Raw genomic sequence first — 13,279 nt, forward strand, 5'->3', positions numbered from 1 at the left:
CGATTTCCGAATGAGAAGTCATCTGCGGTACTTTAGCCTCAAAATTCTCGACTGCCCTTTTCCGTGGAGACAGCTCTGCCCTTCACCTGCCTTCAGGGAAAATCCCAGACCGTGGAGCACCTGAAAGCCCGGCCCTGTTTGCCCCAGAGGCTCCTCCATTCGCAGTGTTGTAGTTCTAAAGATGAACATTTGGCTCGGATCGGGAACAGGAATAGTTAAAATGTTTCTGGAGACTGGAGAGCTTTTACCTACCACTTCTGCATGGAAGGAATTTAAACCGTGATTGATTGAGCCTCTCGTTCAGGGACTTTGATCCCACTGCTGGAGCACTGGCAACAGTGCAAAGTACATGCAAAGTACTTTTTGGATCATTTTAGCCCAGATTTTACTTAATTTTACCAGGACTTCCCGTTGAGCTGTGGTTTTTTTACAAGCCCTGTTTCCAGCCTTTTCTCCCTTGTCTTCCTTCCTCTGCAACAATGGCATTAACCGGGGGCGGTTTTGGAACTGGAGGCTTCCAAGCCCAGTTACAAACAAGTCCCTTGACACCAAATCAGGCCAAATATTCAGCCACATGCCACAGGCTTGTCGTCCAGGCTCGTCCCAAAGGAACCCGCACAGAAGAGCGGGGACTCGAGCTGCCACAAGAGGTCCCTGCACGCCCGCTGGAGAACCGGGAGCCCGATCCGATGGGATTCTTCATTCACACCTTATTTGGAGATATTGCCTTTTTCACCCAGATTTCGAGAAGTTTTCCGAGCGTCCCCAAACGACCTCGTTTTCTGCAGGGAGGCAGCTCAGCCTGGTGACGGGTCGCTGCTGCTGCCTGTTCCCAGCAGGGCAGGGGACTCCTTACAGACGCCAGCAAGGACGTGCCCAGGTCCATCCCATAATGCCGTGGGAACCACAGCTGATCCCATAGCGGGGTTTTCCAGCAGCATCCAGGGTGTAAATCGAGGGGTACAGCAATTTTTTCAAAAACCAAACAGTGGCTTTTGTCTCTCTCTCCCAGACTGGTGTTTCTCTGCAGCACATTTGAGAGGGAGAACCCATTTTCCACAGTAAAGAGCCATCAGTTTAGTGATAACCCAGCATTATGAATTCTTCCACACAAACTGTGTCCCCCCAGATGCTCCCCAGTACTCTTGGATGAGTGTTGGAGTGTGCTTTTGCAGCTCCACCACCCTTTACACAAGGAGGAGCCCGCTCTGCTCCCGAACATCATCCAGGGTTCTCCACAGCCAGCAAATGTGGGAGCTTCTGACGAGGCAAAAGTTATGCTCCTGTTTTTGGAAAGCCTCATTCTCTTAATCTGCCTCTCTGCATCCAGGGAGTCATAAAGCCCATCTGCTCATCTAATGCCAGACCTGGCTCACACCTGAAATAATCTGAGGAGTCCAAGAGCTCAAAACAAATCAAACAGCTTGGCTTCCAAACTTTAATTAGCTGTTGTCTCCATCCCTCTCTAAATTGTGTAACCACTCTGTCTGCTAGGCCATAGGAAGTCAGATGATATAGGAATGTTTTTCTTGAGATATCCACATCTTCTTTGAGGAAGTCTGTAACTCCACACTTATGAAAGGATCTGCTGTGCAAAATGCATGTTCTGCATGGCAAAGCATGCCCAGGCATTGCAGAGGCAGCTGTGAAGAGAGCTGAAATCAATGCAAACTTGAGCATCCACTCTTTCCAGCCAGCAGCACCCTCCTGATGTGGAAGCTGGATATTCTCCAGGTGGAACGGGGGATATACTTGCTGTAGACACAGGAGAAAGGGGTTTCAGTCTCTGTGAGTGTGGTGAGCAGCTCCAGGATTTAATGCAAGAAATGCCAGGGTGTGCATCACTTTACCACTGACCTCAGGAATTAAACTTGTCTGGCAGAAGAAATCACCTGGCCTTGCACCACAGCCCATCTGTTCACCCTGCTCAAGTCTGTGAGCTCAAACTCTCGAGGGAAGGCTCTTCCCTTCCTTTTCACAGTGTTTTGGCCAGCCCTGCAGGTGTTCTGCTGCCCAGGCTGGTCATCCTTCCCAAGAGCATTCCGTGAATAATGCAGTGTCTCCTGGGAGCTTTGCAGGGCTGGGGTGCTCTGGTGCCAGATACCACCTGCAGACCAGGCACAGCAGCTGCCTTCTGCAGCCTGGCATGTGGGAATGGCCCCCAAACCACCCACGTGACAAACAACCCCATGGCAGGTTGCTCTGGATGCTCCTGTGTTTGGCCTTCTTCCTTTTTCCCAGGACTGGAACTCTTTTTTTCTCAGTACACAGGGGACCTGAAGAAGAAACCTGTGTCAGCAGCACATCCCTGAGGATGCTGCAGGCTCAACTGTTTCTCAAGGGCTTGGGCTGCGCCAGCTGTCATGATCCAGTGGCACGAAGGATGTGCTCTCTCCTCACTCCAGTTGCACAGGTATGCCACGGGATGAAAAAAATTCCATTGGCAGATGCATTGACTGCCAAAACTCCTTCAAGCACAGCAGGATAGGCAGATCCTTACAGTCCTCCTCTGCTTTCAGTAGATGGCATGCCCCAGATTCGTCTACTTTCTGGACTATTTATCTTCTGCTATTAGTAAGATTTCAGGTTCCTTCTTTCCTTGTGGTGGGGCCAGGTGTCTGCCAGGCCTGTATCCCATCTCTCACCATTGCCAGACATGAATGCTTAGGAAGAGAATGTGAAACACCACATGTTTACCCTATAAGCAAATGAATTCCCACTAAATATTTCTTTTCCCTTGTCTTCTTCCCTTGTGGGATAAACATTTTTCACCTGTTCACTAGTCTCAAGCTTAAGTAATGTTTGATGAATATGTGTGTGCTTTAAGGTTACATCATGATGTGTCCATGATTACGTGGGTTTTTTTTGCATTTCAGACAGGTTCAGAATGAGTCCTCCAAGGTGGAAGCATGTCCCAGCCCCTACACCCACTTCATGCAGCATTATACCTTGCTGAGCCCACTCAGTTCCTCCTGTGTTACAAATATAAGCACAGGAGCTTCCTAACTGCATCTCCTGCTGCTGCCGGCTCTGCAGCTTGGAACAGGTTAGGTTCCCTCCTGAATTCTCTCGTTATTAATATCACAAACCAAGCTGTTCTGAGAGCAGTGCCCCATTAATCATTTTAGCTCTGCTGCAGGTTTCACCTCGCTTCCTCTTCCTGCGACTGCACAGTTTTCATATGATTTGACTCTGTGGGTACTGCTCGTTAAAACTGGCGGGTCTGCCAGGGCAGGGGAGGGCCCTGAGCTGGGTGAGCTGGGGACAGGCAAAGATGGGACAGGGACACATCCACAGAACCACAACTGCTTTATAGTGTGGAAAAAATGTGCTACACCAGCTGGTGTAGCAGGGAGGAGGTAGCAGGGGGCTTGGAGGGAGGAGAGTTACACCCCTTAAATCTTCGCCTCTAAACTTGAATTTCTGGAGCGCTGGCAGCACTGGAGAGCAAAAATGAAGATATCTAATAAAACACAAAGTCAGCTCAGCAGCCCATGTGAGTCAGCACCTATGTGGGTGGCAGGTCTGTTTGGAGACATTCGATGCCCACCTGGGCTCTGTTTGCGGTTGAGGGCACCACTTCCTTTTGCTCTCTTCCTTCCTATGTTTAATCCTGATCTGTGTTACAAGCAGAGGTCTAAATCACTCTGAGCAATTACCTCTGGGTTACCTAACAGAGGGCCAAAACATGCTTACAGAGCATCTTCCTGAAAATCTGCCTCCAGTCCCATCCTGCTGCCTGAATCCCTCGAGGGGACTGTGTGTGTTCCCGAGTGCTGGCTCTCACACACACTAACCCAGCATCCCTGCAGCCAACCCAAACCTGCCCTCTGACATGCAATGCCCCTTTCCACTTTCTATCCTTTCCCATCATCTTTGCCTTCATCAGAGAAGGGCTTTTTGTTTTGCCTTTATCCCTTTGCATTTTACAAAAGCCCTTCCTTGGGTGCTCAGCTGCATCCAGCCACATCCAGCAGCATCCATGGGCACCCAGCGGCCAAACCAGCCCCGTAATATCAATGCCATCATATAGGATCAAGCTCCACCTGGCTCATCCCAAAGCCTCCCAAAGCTGCACACCTCTGTACCTGCCCCTTTGCCTGTGCACTGCAGCTTTCCTCCCCGAGCAGATGTTTCTCCAGCGATTTCTGCTGAGTCAGAGAATGCCTCCACCAGGGCTGCTGCTTCTCCACGTGGGAACGCGCTTCTGGGGGAATAATTACAGAGAGTTTAAATACGGACGTTTGGCAGCCAAAATTGCTTCACATTCAGGCTCCTGGCCAGGAGGGCAGAGCCCAGAAGCTGCTCATTGGTGCTGTGAGAAAATACCTCGTACCTGTGCCCATCGTGGGCGTGCATCCCCCGTGGGCCGGGATCATCCATACCCGGCAGCGTCCCAGCACCTGGATCTGAAGGAAGGGTGGTCACAGCTTGGTGGGTCCAAAAAAGTGACCTGCTTCCCAAACGAGCCAGCTTGCACTTACCCAGCATACCTGTGCCTGCCATCTTCTCCAGGCCATGCCCACCAAAGGATTTTTATCCCCCCCACTGCTGGATTTGGGAATGTGCCACGTGCAGAAAGCTGATCCCTGCGAACCTCTGGTTCTGCAAGGGAGATGCTGGAAGCACACTGTTGGTAACTTTTCCCCCCCTTAATATTTAAGGCATATTTTAAAGTTGTGAAACATACTGACTGTGAAATAGAGATAAGAACGAGAGTAGACACAAACAGCGTAGGCGTTACTCCTGGTTTTTTGCAACTCCCACTCTGTTATAAAAAATAGTGCAGAAAGCAGCACCCTGCTCCATGCCATCCTTCATGCTCCATGCAATGATGGGATCGTGTGCCTGGACACTGGTGACTGAACCAGGAGCAGAGCTGGGCCATAAGGCACGTGCAAAGGTGCTGAACACTTCACGTGCCTTAAAATCAGCGGAGAAAAATCTTACTGAAATATCGAATTAAGGAATTTTAAATGTTATTGAAGTATGTAAAAAGTAGTAATATCATTCTGAAGTGCTGCAAAAAAACCTTTTGTTGAGCTAGAGTGCTTTCCATGGGGAGAAGGGGCAGTGGAAAGTTGCAGTGGGGTGTCACTGCATCCACTCGAGTTTCTGTTCATGCTGCCCATGACGCACCCTGTCTTTACACCACACCTGCACCATAATTCCTATGTGTCCTCAGTTCTTTTGCAACTCTAAACCCAAGCAAAATGCACTTAATTAGGCACAGACCAGTTGCAGAAATCAGATAAAAGTCCCTGGCAGGAGGCCGCTTCCAGGAGATGCATCTCCTGATAGATGGGGACGTTGTGCAACGCGGGGAGAGCATCACCAGCCGTGGGCTGGCAGCGGGCAGAGCACTTGTGGTGAGACACCAGGGTGTCACCTCAGAGGAGAAAGTCGCAGACGAGAGCGGTGGTGGCTTTCTGAGCCGGGGGACAGGTGACAGAACCCCCCCAGCAGGACCAGGTGAGTACCCACCAATGCTTCTCCCAAGGGCCCTGGGAGCGGGGCAGTGTTGCAGCAGGGATTTGCAGGAGCAAGTCACCACCCTGTACTGAAACCTGCTCAAATGGCCCCCACTCTGCTCCATTTCTTGCTTTTTTTTCTCCGAAACAGAGAGGGAGATTCCTAATCAGCCTCTCAACTGATTGCTAAGGCAGGGAGAGCATTAAGGACTGAGGGTTTTCTCACTTTTCTAGCCCAAGAGGTATTTTGGGCAGGGATTAATGCTTTCATGACAATTAGCATGAATAACATCTCTGCAAAAATTTTAGAGAGGTTTTCAAGATGCTGAAGTGGCTCTTTAGACCCAATTTGGGGGAGACAGGGGATAAGGCAGCAGCACCTCCCCATAAATAATTGCATTTATTTACAACAGTCATTAATCATATCTCCTGACTAACCCTGTACTGCAGTTTAATGGGACACAGGGCTCAAAACAAAAAGTGGGTTAAGTCAGAGGAGAAAAGGACAGAGGAATGGACTTCAGGTTTGGACACAAAGTTAAAAAAGGGGGTGAAATGGGCGTTTTCCACCAGCTGAGGGTTTTTTCATGCTGTATCAGGAATTTGGGACCTCTTAAGTGCCTGGTGTTGACCAGCTCCCAGCAGCCACCGGCATGGACAGCGATGACACCAACACCGTCACCGCCGAGGTCTGCAGGGAGGACGACGTTGGAGATGGAGAGTGAGTACCTGGTGGTGGTGGTGGGGAGCCAGGTGATTGTGTGCCCACCTCCCCACCTCTCCCACAGGCTCCTGGAGGTGATGGTGGCTGGTTACCCAGTGCTGCTGGTGAGGAACAGGAAGGAGTTCAGCGCCCTGGGCAGCAAATGTCCCCACTATGGTGCCCCGCTCAGCAAAGGTAACCCCAGCTCGGGGCAGGGGGAGAAGCCACGTTGAGGAGGTTGGTTCTCACTGCCCAGCTGTGGGGGGTTTCTGTTGCAGGGGTCTTGAGAGGGGAGAGGCTGCGCTGCCCCTGGCACGGCGCCTGCTTTAACATCAGAACTGGGGACATCGAGGAATACCCTTCTCTGGACTGTATCTCCTGCTTTAAGGTGACCTCTTGGCTTTTTCTCCTCCCATCTCAGGCTGTGTCCTCTGCACCTCTCACATTCATTCTCTCTCACAAGCTCTGTATTCCTGACACCAGCTGAAAGCCCCCTGCCCTGGCCACCCCTCTGTAGTCCAGGTCATACAGAGCTACAAGACACGGGATGATTTCTTGGGATCTTGTAACTCCCTGCCCTAAAGCTCCTTTGAATCAAAGGTGATGCCATATATCCTGGTGTCCCTCACAGCCAGCACAGCTCTTGTGGGAAATAAAAATGGTTTACACCTCTTCCTGAGTGCTCTTGGAATGAGGAGGAAAGCTCAGCATCATTTGACACCTAAGATCAGAGTTAGGTGAGCTCCTAACACAACCCCATGGATGCAGCACTTAAATGCCCTCTCCTTGCCCCCTTCAGGTAACAGTGGAAGATGGAAAGGTGTTTGTTACAGCAAAAAAGAAGGTACTGAACCTTACCTGCTGCCACTGAGCACGAGTAGCACCTTGGGCTGGGCATGACTTCAGCTTTTCTCATTTTTTTCTAGGACCTTGAAAACAGCCTGAGGGTGAAGGACAGAAGCAGGCGGTGCCTTGTCAACCAGAACACGATGCTGCTGCTGGGGGGAGGTCAGTGAAGGGGTCTGTGCTGTGCCCTCTCCACACACGCTGTGAGCTGCCACTCTCTTCTCCAGGGAGGGCTTACCTGCTCCTCCTACTCCACGGTGGTGTGTAAGAGGGCTGAGATGAGCATCTCCTCTAGGTGTGGCTGCCCTGGTGTGCGCAGAGACGCTTCGCCAGGAGGGTTTTACTGGCAGGATCATCATGGCCACTAAAGAGAAACATGTTCCATACGACAAGTCCAAACTGAGCAAGGTTTGTGTGTGACAAGGGCAAGGACTGTGCCTGGGCACCCCGTGGGACGTGGCCCACGCTGAGGGCCAGGCTGAGCAACTGAGTGAGCCGTGCTGGCAAAGCAGGAGTGCTGAGGTACTCACGGGGAACAGGGGTAAAAATTCCAGAAAACATCTCACTTCTCCCTCCCAGGAAGTCTTTGGTCAGAGTCCACCACAAGCTGACGGTTTTCTCTCCTTTTACTGAGTTCTTCCCGCTAGAGTTTGAGTTGATGGTTTTTCTGAGGGAGAACAAGAGGCTGGGGATGGGGCAGTGTGGGGAAATGTGATTGACCAATGGGAAATTTACCTCTTATGTAAACTGGTTTACCAGTAAACACTGAAGGAAAATTGCTGTTTGTAAGAAATGCTTTATTTCACATTTCTCTTGTGCTTTCAGGAAATGGACTTGAAAGCTGAGGACATCTACCTGAGGAAACCTGAATTCCTTGATGCTCAGGGCATAGAGTTCTGGACAGAGAAAGAGGTACCAGAGCAGCTGAGCTTAGTCTTCAATCGTTGATCCTGTTCCTGCCATGGTGAGGGGAAAAAATTCCTTGCTATAAGGGTGGTGAGGCCCTGGCACAGATTTCCCAGAGAAGCTGTGGCTGCCCCTGTATCCCTGGAAGTGTTCAAGGCCAGGTTGGACAGGGCTTGGAGCAACCTGGTCTAGTGGACAGTGTCCCTGCCCCCAGCGGGGAGGTGGAATGAGATGGTCTTTGAGGTCCTTTCCAACCCAAACCATTCTATGATTCTATAAATTAGAGCTCCCCTAAATACATGTATTATCTTCTGGGACAGCATTCCCAGGCCAGTGCTACGGATGGTGTCCATACCTTGGGTGTAACACTGGTCTGTGCAGCCCATGGATGGACCTTTAGGAAGTGGGAAGGAGGACCCCAGCATCCCTCATCTCACCTGAGTGTCCAGAAACCAGGCACACAGCCACAGGCAAGACAGGCAGGACACCAGTGGGTCAGAGGTGCCTGCCTGATCTCTGACCCCTCTCTCCTGCAGGCAGTGTCGGTGGATTTCCAGAAGCAGCAGGTCCACTTCATGGATGGTTCCTCTCAGAAATACCATCAGCTGCTCATTGCAACAGGCAGCCAGTGAGTGCACAAAGCATTTGCCACACACAGAATTAGAGGCAGGACAGGATGGGTCAACACTGGGACGTGGAATTGGAGTTGTTTGAGGGAGGTGGTAGGAAATGAGATGAAAGGACAGGATGGGATGACACAGCCATGGGCTTGTGCTCCCTCCTCGTTCTTTCTGCTTGATTTCTGATCATGAGATGCATCTGGATTTTCTCTCTTTCAGCTCCAGCTTCCTCAAAGTCCCAGGTGCAGACCTGCAGAACGTGTGCGTTCTCCAAACCCCAGAAGACTCCAGCAAGATCTTGGAGCTGGCAGCTGGGAAGAACCTGGTGATCGTAGGAGCTTCATTCGTAGGTACCAGGCTGGAGTGGGTATCAAGCTATCAGTGAGCACTTCTGTTGCCTGTGCAGATGAACCAGAGGCCCTCAGGGAAGGGATGTTCATTTTCTACCCAGCTGGGATCCTCCCTGGAGCCCTGTAGCTGCTGGGGGTGTGCATTACGCAGCACCCACTCGTTCTTTCCTCTGATAGCCAGAAACTTTGAGAGCTATAAACAATTCCTGCACAAGGACAGAGGGAAATGTGCCTTATAAAAGGTCACTGTCCTTCAGAGGAGCTGGATTCCTCAGAAGCATTGGGAAAGCGAGGAGGCAAGGCACAGAAAGGGGGCTATTTTGTTCAAAACCAGGAGCTGCTCTTTGCATTTCCTGATATCCAGGTCTGTAGTGCACAAGAACAAAGACAGTGGGGAGCTAAATACCTCAGCCCAGAAATGCATAGCAAAGCAGTTAAGCACTGGCAACACATCAGATTTGCTCTCCTGGAAGGGGAAAAGATTTCCAAGCAGGAGGATACAGGTTGATGCTTGCAGCAGGCTTACCTTGGGCATACCTTTCCCTTGCAGGAATGGAGGTGGCTGCCTTCCTCTCAGACAAGGCTGGTACCGTCTCAGTGGTGGAAAGAGAGGAGTTCCCTTTCCAGCACGCTCTGGGTCCTCAGGTTGGAGGCGTCGCCATGAAGGTTAGGAAAACCTGGCACTAAATTCTAGGAGGGAGAACACACATTATCCAGGCAGCCCAGTGATCCACAACAGCCCAGGAAACCTCGCCCCTGTGCTGAGTCATAACTGTGTGCCCAGCACCAGCCTCACACATGGCTGGTCCCAACCTCCCCACGCACACATCACACTCCCCAGCCCTGCTTCATCCCAAACCCACCTCACACACCAGTCCTGACTGAGACTGCAGAGAAAAGCCAGGCTTCCAGGGTCCCTGCAACAGCCAGGGACACAAATGGAACCTCTCTGCAGCCTGGAGCAGCAGCTGTGCTGTCTGCCTGGGTTTTGGCTGGGCAGAGCTGTTTTTATAGCAGTACAGCCTGGAATTTCCTAATGAATACTGAAACCAGTCCTTTTCAGATGCTGCAAAATAAAGGGGTGAAGTTCCACATGAAATCAGAACTCTGTGAGCTGAAAGGAAAGTATGGAAAGGTCAGTCATGCCTCTGTGATCCCTGAACTGCTAATTTTAGGGGAAAAAATCCCAAACTGAGGTATAACCCAGTGTCTACATCTCGGCTGTCCTCTCCCATGTCTAGACCCTCCCTTTCTTTTCACTGAGTACAGCTCTGGGCTCAAAGGGCACCAGTGAGTGTTCCTCTCTCAGGGACAGCAGTGTGATTTTCTTTTGCATTCCCAGCAACGCACATTAGTTGGACAAGGTGATCCGAACCTGGGGAAGAGAAAAGACAGCAAAGAATGAAGCAGCAGGGAGGCTGCCGGAATTAGGACAGTGTTTTTAACCCTTTATTAATGATTCTTCCTTCTCTCCTAGGTCACAGAGGCTGTTCTTGCCAACGGAGAGAAATTACCTGCAGATGTGGTAGTGGTGGGAATAGGTAAGAGACCCCAGTTGGGAGAGTGAGGCTCTTTGGGAATGGGGAGAACAGTCAGCAAGCCCAGAACACCACAGTTCATTCCCAGGACACCATTCCCTGCAGTCTCTTTCCCGTTCTGTTATCATCCAGCCCTTCCTCCTGGCCCCAAACACCTGCAGAAAGTCAGCAGTTCATGAACAAGCACTTGGCCTTGGAGGAAGGGAGCCAGTTACACTCTCAGAGTGCCTTTGGCTCACTTGCTGAGCTCCATAGGTCACTGCTGTGTTACTGGAGCGTGCTGTGTCCTGGGCCCTGGTTTTATTGCCCCTGGATTAGCTCAGCACCAGCCCAAGCACAGCTCGTGCTCTGAGTGCTGAACAGAGCAAGTGCTCAGCTCTGAGCAGGCTGAGCAGGCAGCACGGGCACATGTTTGCTGTGGGACCAAATTTCCTCCCTGCCTTTTGTCCCTGCTCCTCTCCCCGCAGGGTCGACCCCCAGCTCAGCATTTCTGAAGGGCACCTCCATTGCCAGAGATGACAAAGGTGCCATCCTGGTGGATCTGGTGAGTGCCAGCCGAGTATTCCGGGTCCAACCCCATCCCTCCACTCTCATCCTTGCACTAACTGCTCTTTGTCCCCTTAGCACATGCAAACCAACATCCCAAATGTCTTCGCTGCGGGGGACGTGGTGTCCTTTCCAGTAGCGCTTCTCAACGGGGACCGGTCCAGCATCCATCACCAACAAGTGGCTGAGGCCCACGGTGAGAGCTCAGCCACCTCACTTTCCAGCTCCCCTGGAGGAGGGAATGGGGCAGAAGGGACAGGGCAGGATAACAAGAGGCAGAGAACACTTCTTTGAGCACCTTCGAGAAAAATATTTCCTCTGTTGGCTCGTCACAGGTCACGTTGCTGCCTTAAACATGCTGAAGAAAGAGAAGGAGTTGCACACTGTTCCCTTCTTCTGGACCACGTTGCTTGGGAAAAGCATCCGCTATGCAGGTAGGAGGGGGCAGAGAGATGGGAGCAGCAGAACTTCTTCCCTGCCCATTGCTCACCCCCCAGCTGGGTCTGGGCTTGTAAACACGGTGGTTGCAGAGTTCACCTGAAGCATCTCAAGTTTTGGACTGGCTGCCACGGCGAGTTCGAGCTCGGGGCCTGAATGTTACCCAGAGCTCTTGTTCTTCGCTGATCTCAAGTGGTTTAGAGGTCACAAAGGAGGAAGGACCTCCCCCTCTGAGCCAAGGAAAGGCTCAGGGTCACGATGCAATTGTGCAGCTCTGCATCAGTTCTGCTTGCCCAGGGCCTTCATGCCTGCTCCCCAGCTCTGCCCCAGCCAGTCACTGTGCCCTCTGTCCCTACCTGTGATGGCTCTGAGGTGGATGGGTGGCAGCTGCTGTGCCAGGGCTCCCTGAGCAGGCTGTGACATTCTCTCTCACAGGCTGTGGAAAGGGATACACGGACACTGTTGTGAAGGGCAGCCTGGAGCAACAGAAGTTCCTGATCTTTTACCTCAAGTGAGTGAATCCATGGCCAGTCCATGCCCTGACACAGCACTGCTGCGGGAACAGGGCAAGGTTCTCTCCCTTACAGCCTGCAGAGATTCCGCAGAGGCTCCACATCACCTCCTGTGGCTGCTGGGCGCTGAACCAGCAGTGAGATGGTTCCAGAGAAAACCAAAGCAGGGCAGGGAAGGAGAAGAGGATGAGCTTCAATGGAGACACCAGCTGGGCAGGGAGCCTGGGACACGTCTCCTCTCCCTCTGCCCCGCTGCTCCCAGGCTCGCTGCCCAGCTCCCAGCAGTGCCAGGCGATCTGCCACAAGTCCCTGTGCATCCTGCAGCACCAGCCACTCTGCCCTGAGCCCTCTGAAATACAGCTGGTCTCCAGTCAGGGTGCCACGAGGATGCTGCTGTGCTGAGCTATGTACACTGAGGAGATCCACATTCTTCCTCTTTCCCTCTCAGGGATGGCCATGTGACAGCAGCTGCCAGCCTGAACTGCGACCCCATGGTGTCTCTCATTGCAGAAGTTTTATACTTGGGGAAACTAATCTCCAAAGAAGAAGCAGAGTAAGTGACAGCCTGGCTGAGCTGGTGGGTGGCTCTGTGCTGCTCCCCATGCTGGCAGAGCCCACTGAGAGACACAAAGCCCGGATGAGTTTCGGCAGATCCTCGACCTTCCTCTTGTTTGCAGGGCCTGTGACATCGGCAACATATCCTCGCTGGCACAAACCTGAGCTTGGTACCTGCCCCTGTGAGGGGCACATACCCAAGGGTTAACAGCTCCACATCCTCCTGTCCTGGAGAAATAAAACCATCAGCAAAGCCGAAATCAGCACCTGCATTTTGCGTTTGCAGACTCGCTCCTCACTCGTGTGCTGGGGCAAAGCACAGCAGAGCTTTCCCTCTTCTTCTAGTGATCTGGTGGGCTGGAAAAGAGGAGGTTGCCTGTGGCCTGAGGCTTAGCTGGGAGTCTGTGCAGGCAGCAGCCACCACACATCCACAGATCCACCCGCCACAGATAAAACCAGCTCCTCCTGTTCCTTCCCTGTTGGCAGGGAGCTTTCATCCAGCACACCGGTCACGCTGACCTTCTCCTTTGCAAAAGCACATTTCCCCAGCAAGGGGAGCTGTGAGCGAGACAAGCTGCTCTCCCGGCCGGGAACAGGGTGGTCTGTGCGCAGGAACTCGCACGGAATACCCTGCCCCTAAGAACAGAAATGCCACCCGACCTCTGAGCCAGCAGCACCTGCTGGCACTGTCACTGCCGTCTTGAATATTGCATTAGCTGCCGCAGCGAGCGCTTCCCACCCCTGACAGCGGCCAGCCTCCGGCAGAGAAATCCCAGCTCCAGTCAGCATCCCCT

The 13,279-nt window shown here is 52.1% G+C and overlaps 1 protein-coding gene and 1 long non-coding RNA gene across 2 annotated transcripts; one reads left to right on the forward strand and one right to left on the reverse strand.

The window, feature by feature from the left end:
- The first annotated feature begins 2,939 nt into the window (after positions 1–2,939).
- LOC127480994 (apoptosis-inducing factor 3-like) lies at positions 2,940–12,743 on the forward strand. The gene is made up of 20 exons (XM_051809794.1): positions 2,940–3,046; positions 5,228–5,472; positions 6,071–6,192; positions 6,260–6,369; positions 6,453–6,562; positions 6,974–7,018; positions 7,101–7,182; positions 7,316–7,428; positions 7,846–7,932; positions 8,463–8,554; positions 8,766–8,896; positions 9,447–9,562; positions 9,960–10,031; positions 10,374–10,437; positions 10,902–10,978; positions 11,059–11,176; positions 11,316–11,414; positions 11,854–11,929; positions 12,379–12,483; positions 12,608–12,743. The coding sequence occupies exons 3-20, from the start codon at positions 6,125–6,127 to the stop codon at positions 12,648–12,650; spliced, it is 1,608 nt and encodes a 535-aa protein (XP_051665754.1). The 5' UTR covers positions 2,940–3,046; positions 5,228–5,472; positions 6,071–6,124; the 3' UTR covers positions 12,651–12,743.
- LOC127481011 (uncharacterized) lies at positions 8,834–12,651 on the reverse strand. Its single transcript, XR_007908078.1, has 4 exons — positions 11,279–12,651; positions 9,760–9,962; positions 9,423–9,586; positions 8,834–8,944 (listed from the first exon to the last, which is right to left on the reverse strand). It is a non-coding gene; the product is annotated as an uncharacterized LOC127481011 (long non-coding RNA).
- Positions 12,744–13,279: the final 536 nt, after the last annotated feature.

The sequence above is a fragment of the Manacus candei genome, unplaced genomic scaffold, assembly GCF_025592945.1.
Source record: "Manacus candei isolate 608988 ecotype Guabito, Panama unplaced genomic scaffold, ASM2559294v1 h1tg000076l, whole genome shotgun sequence".
In the NCBI taxonomy this organism is placed as follows: domain Eukaryota; kingdom Metazoa; phylum Chordata; class Aves; order Passeriformes; family Pipridae; genus Manacus; species Manacus candei.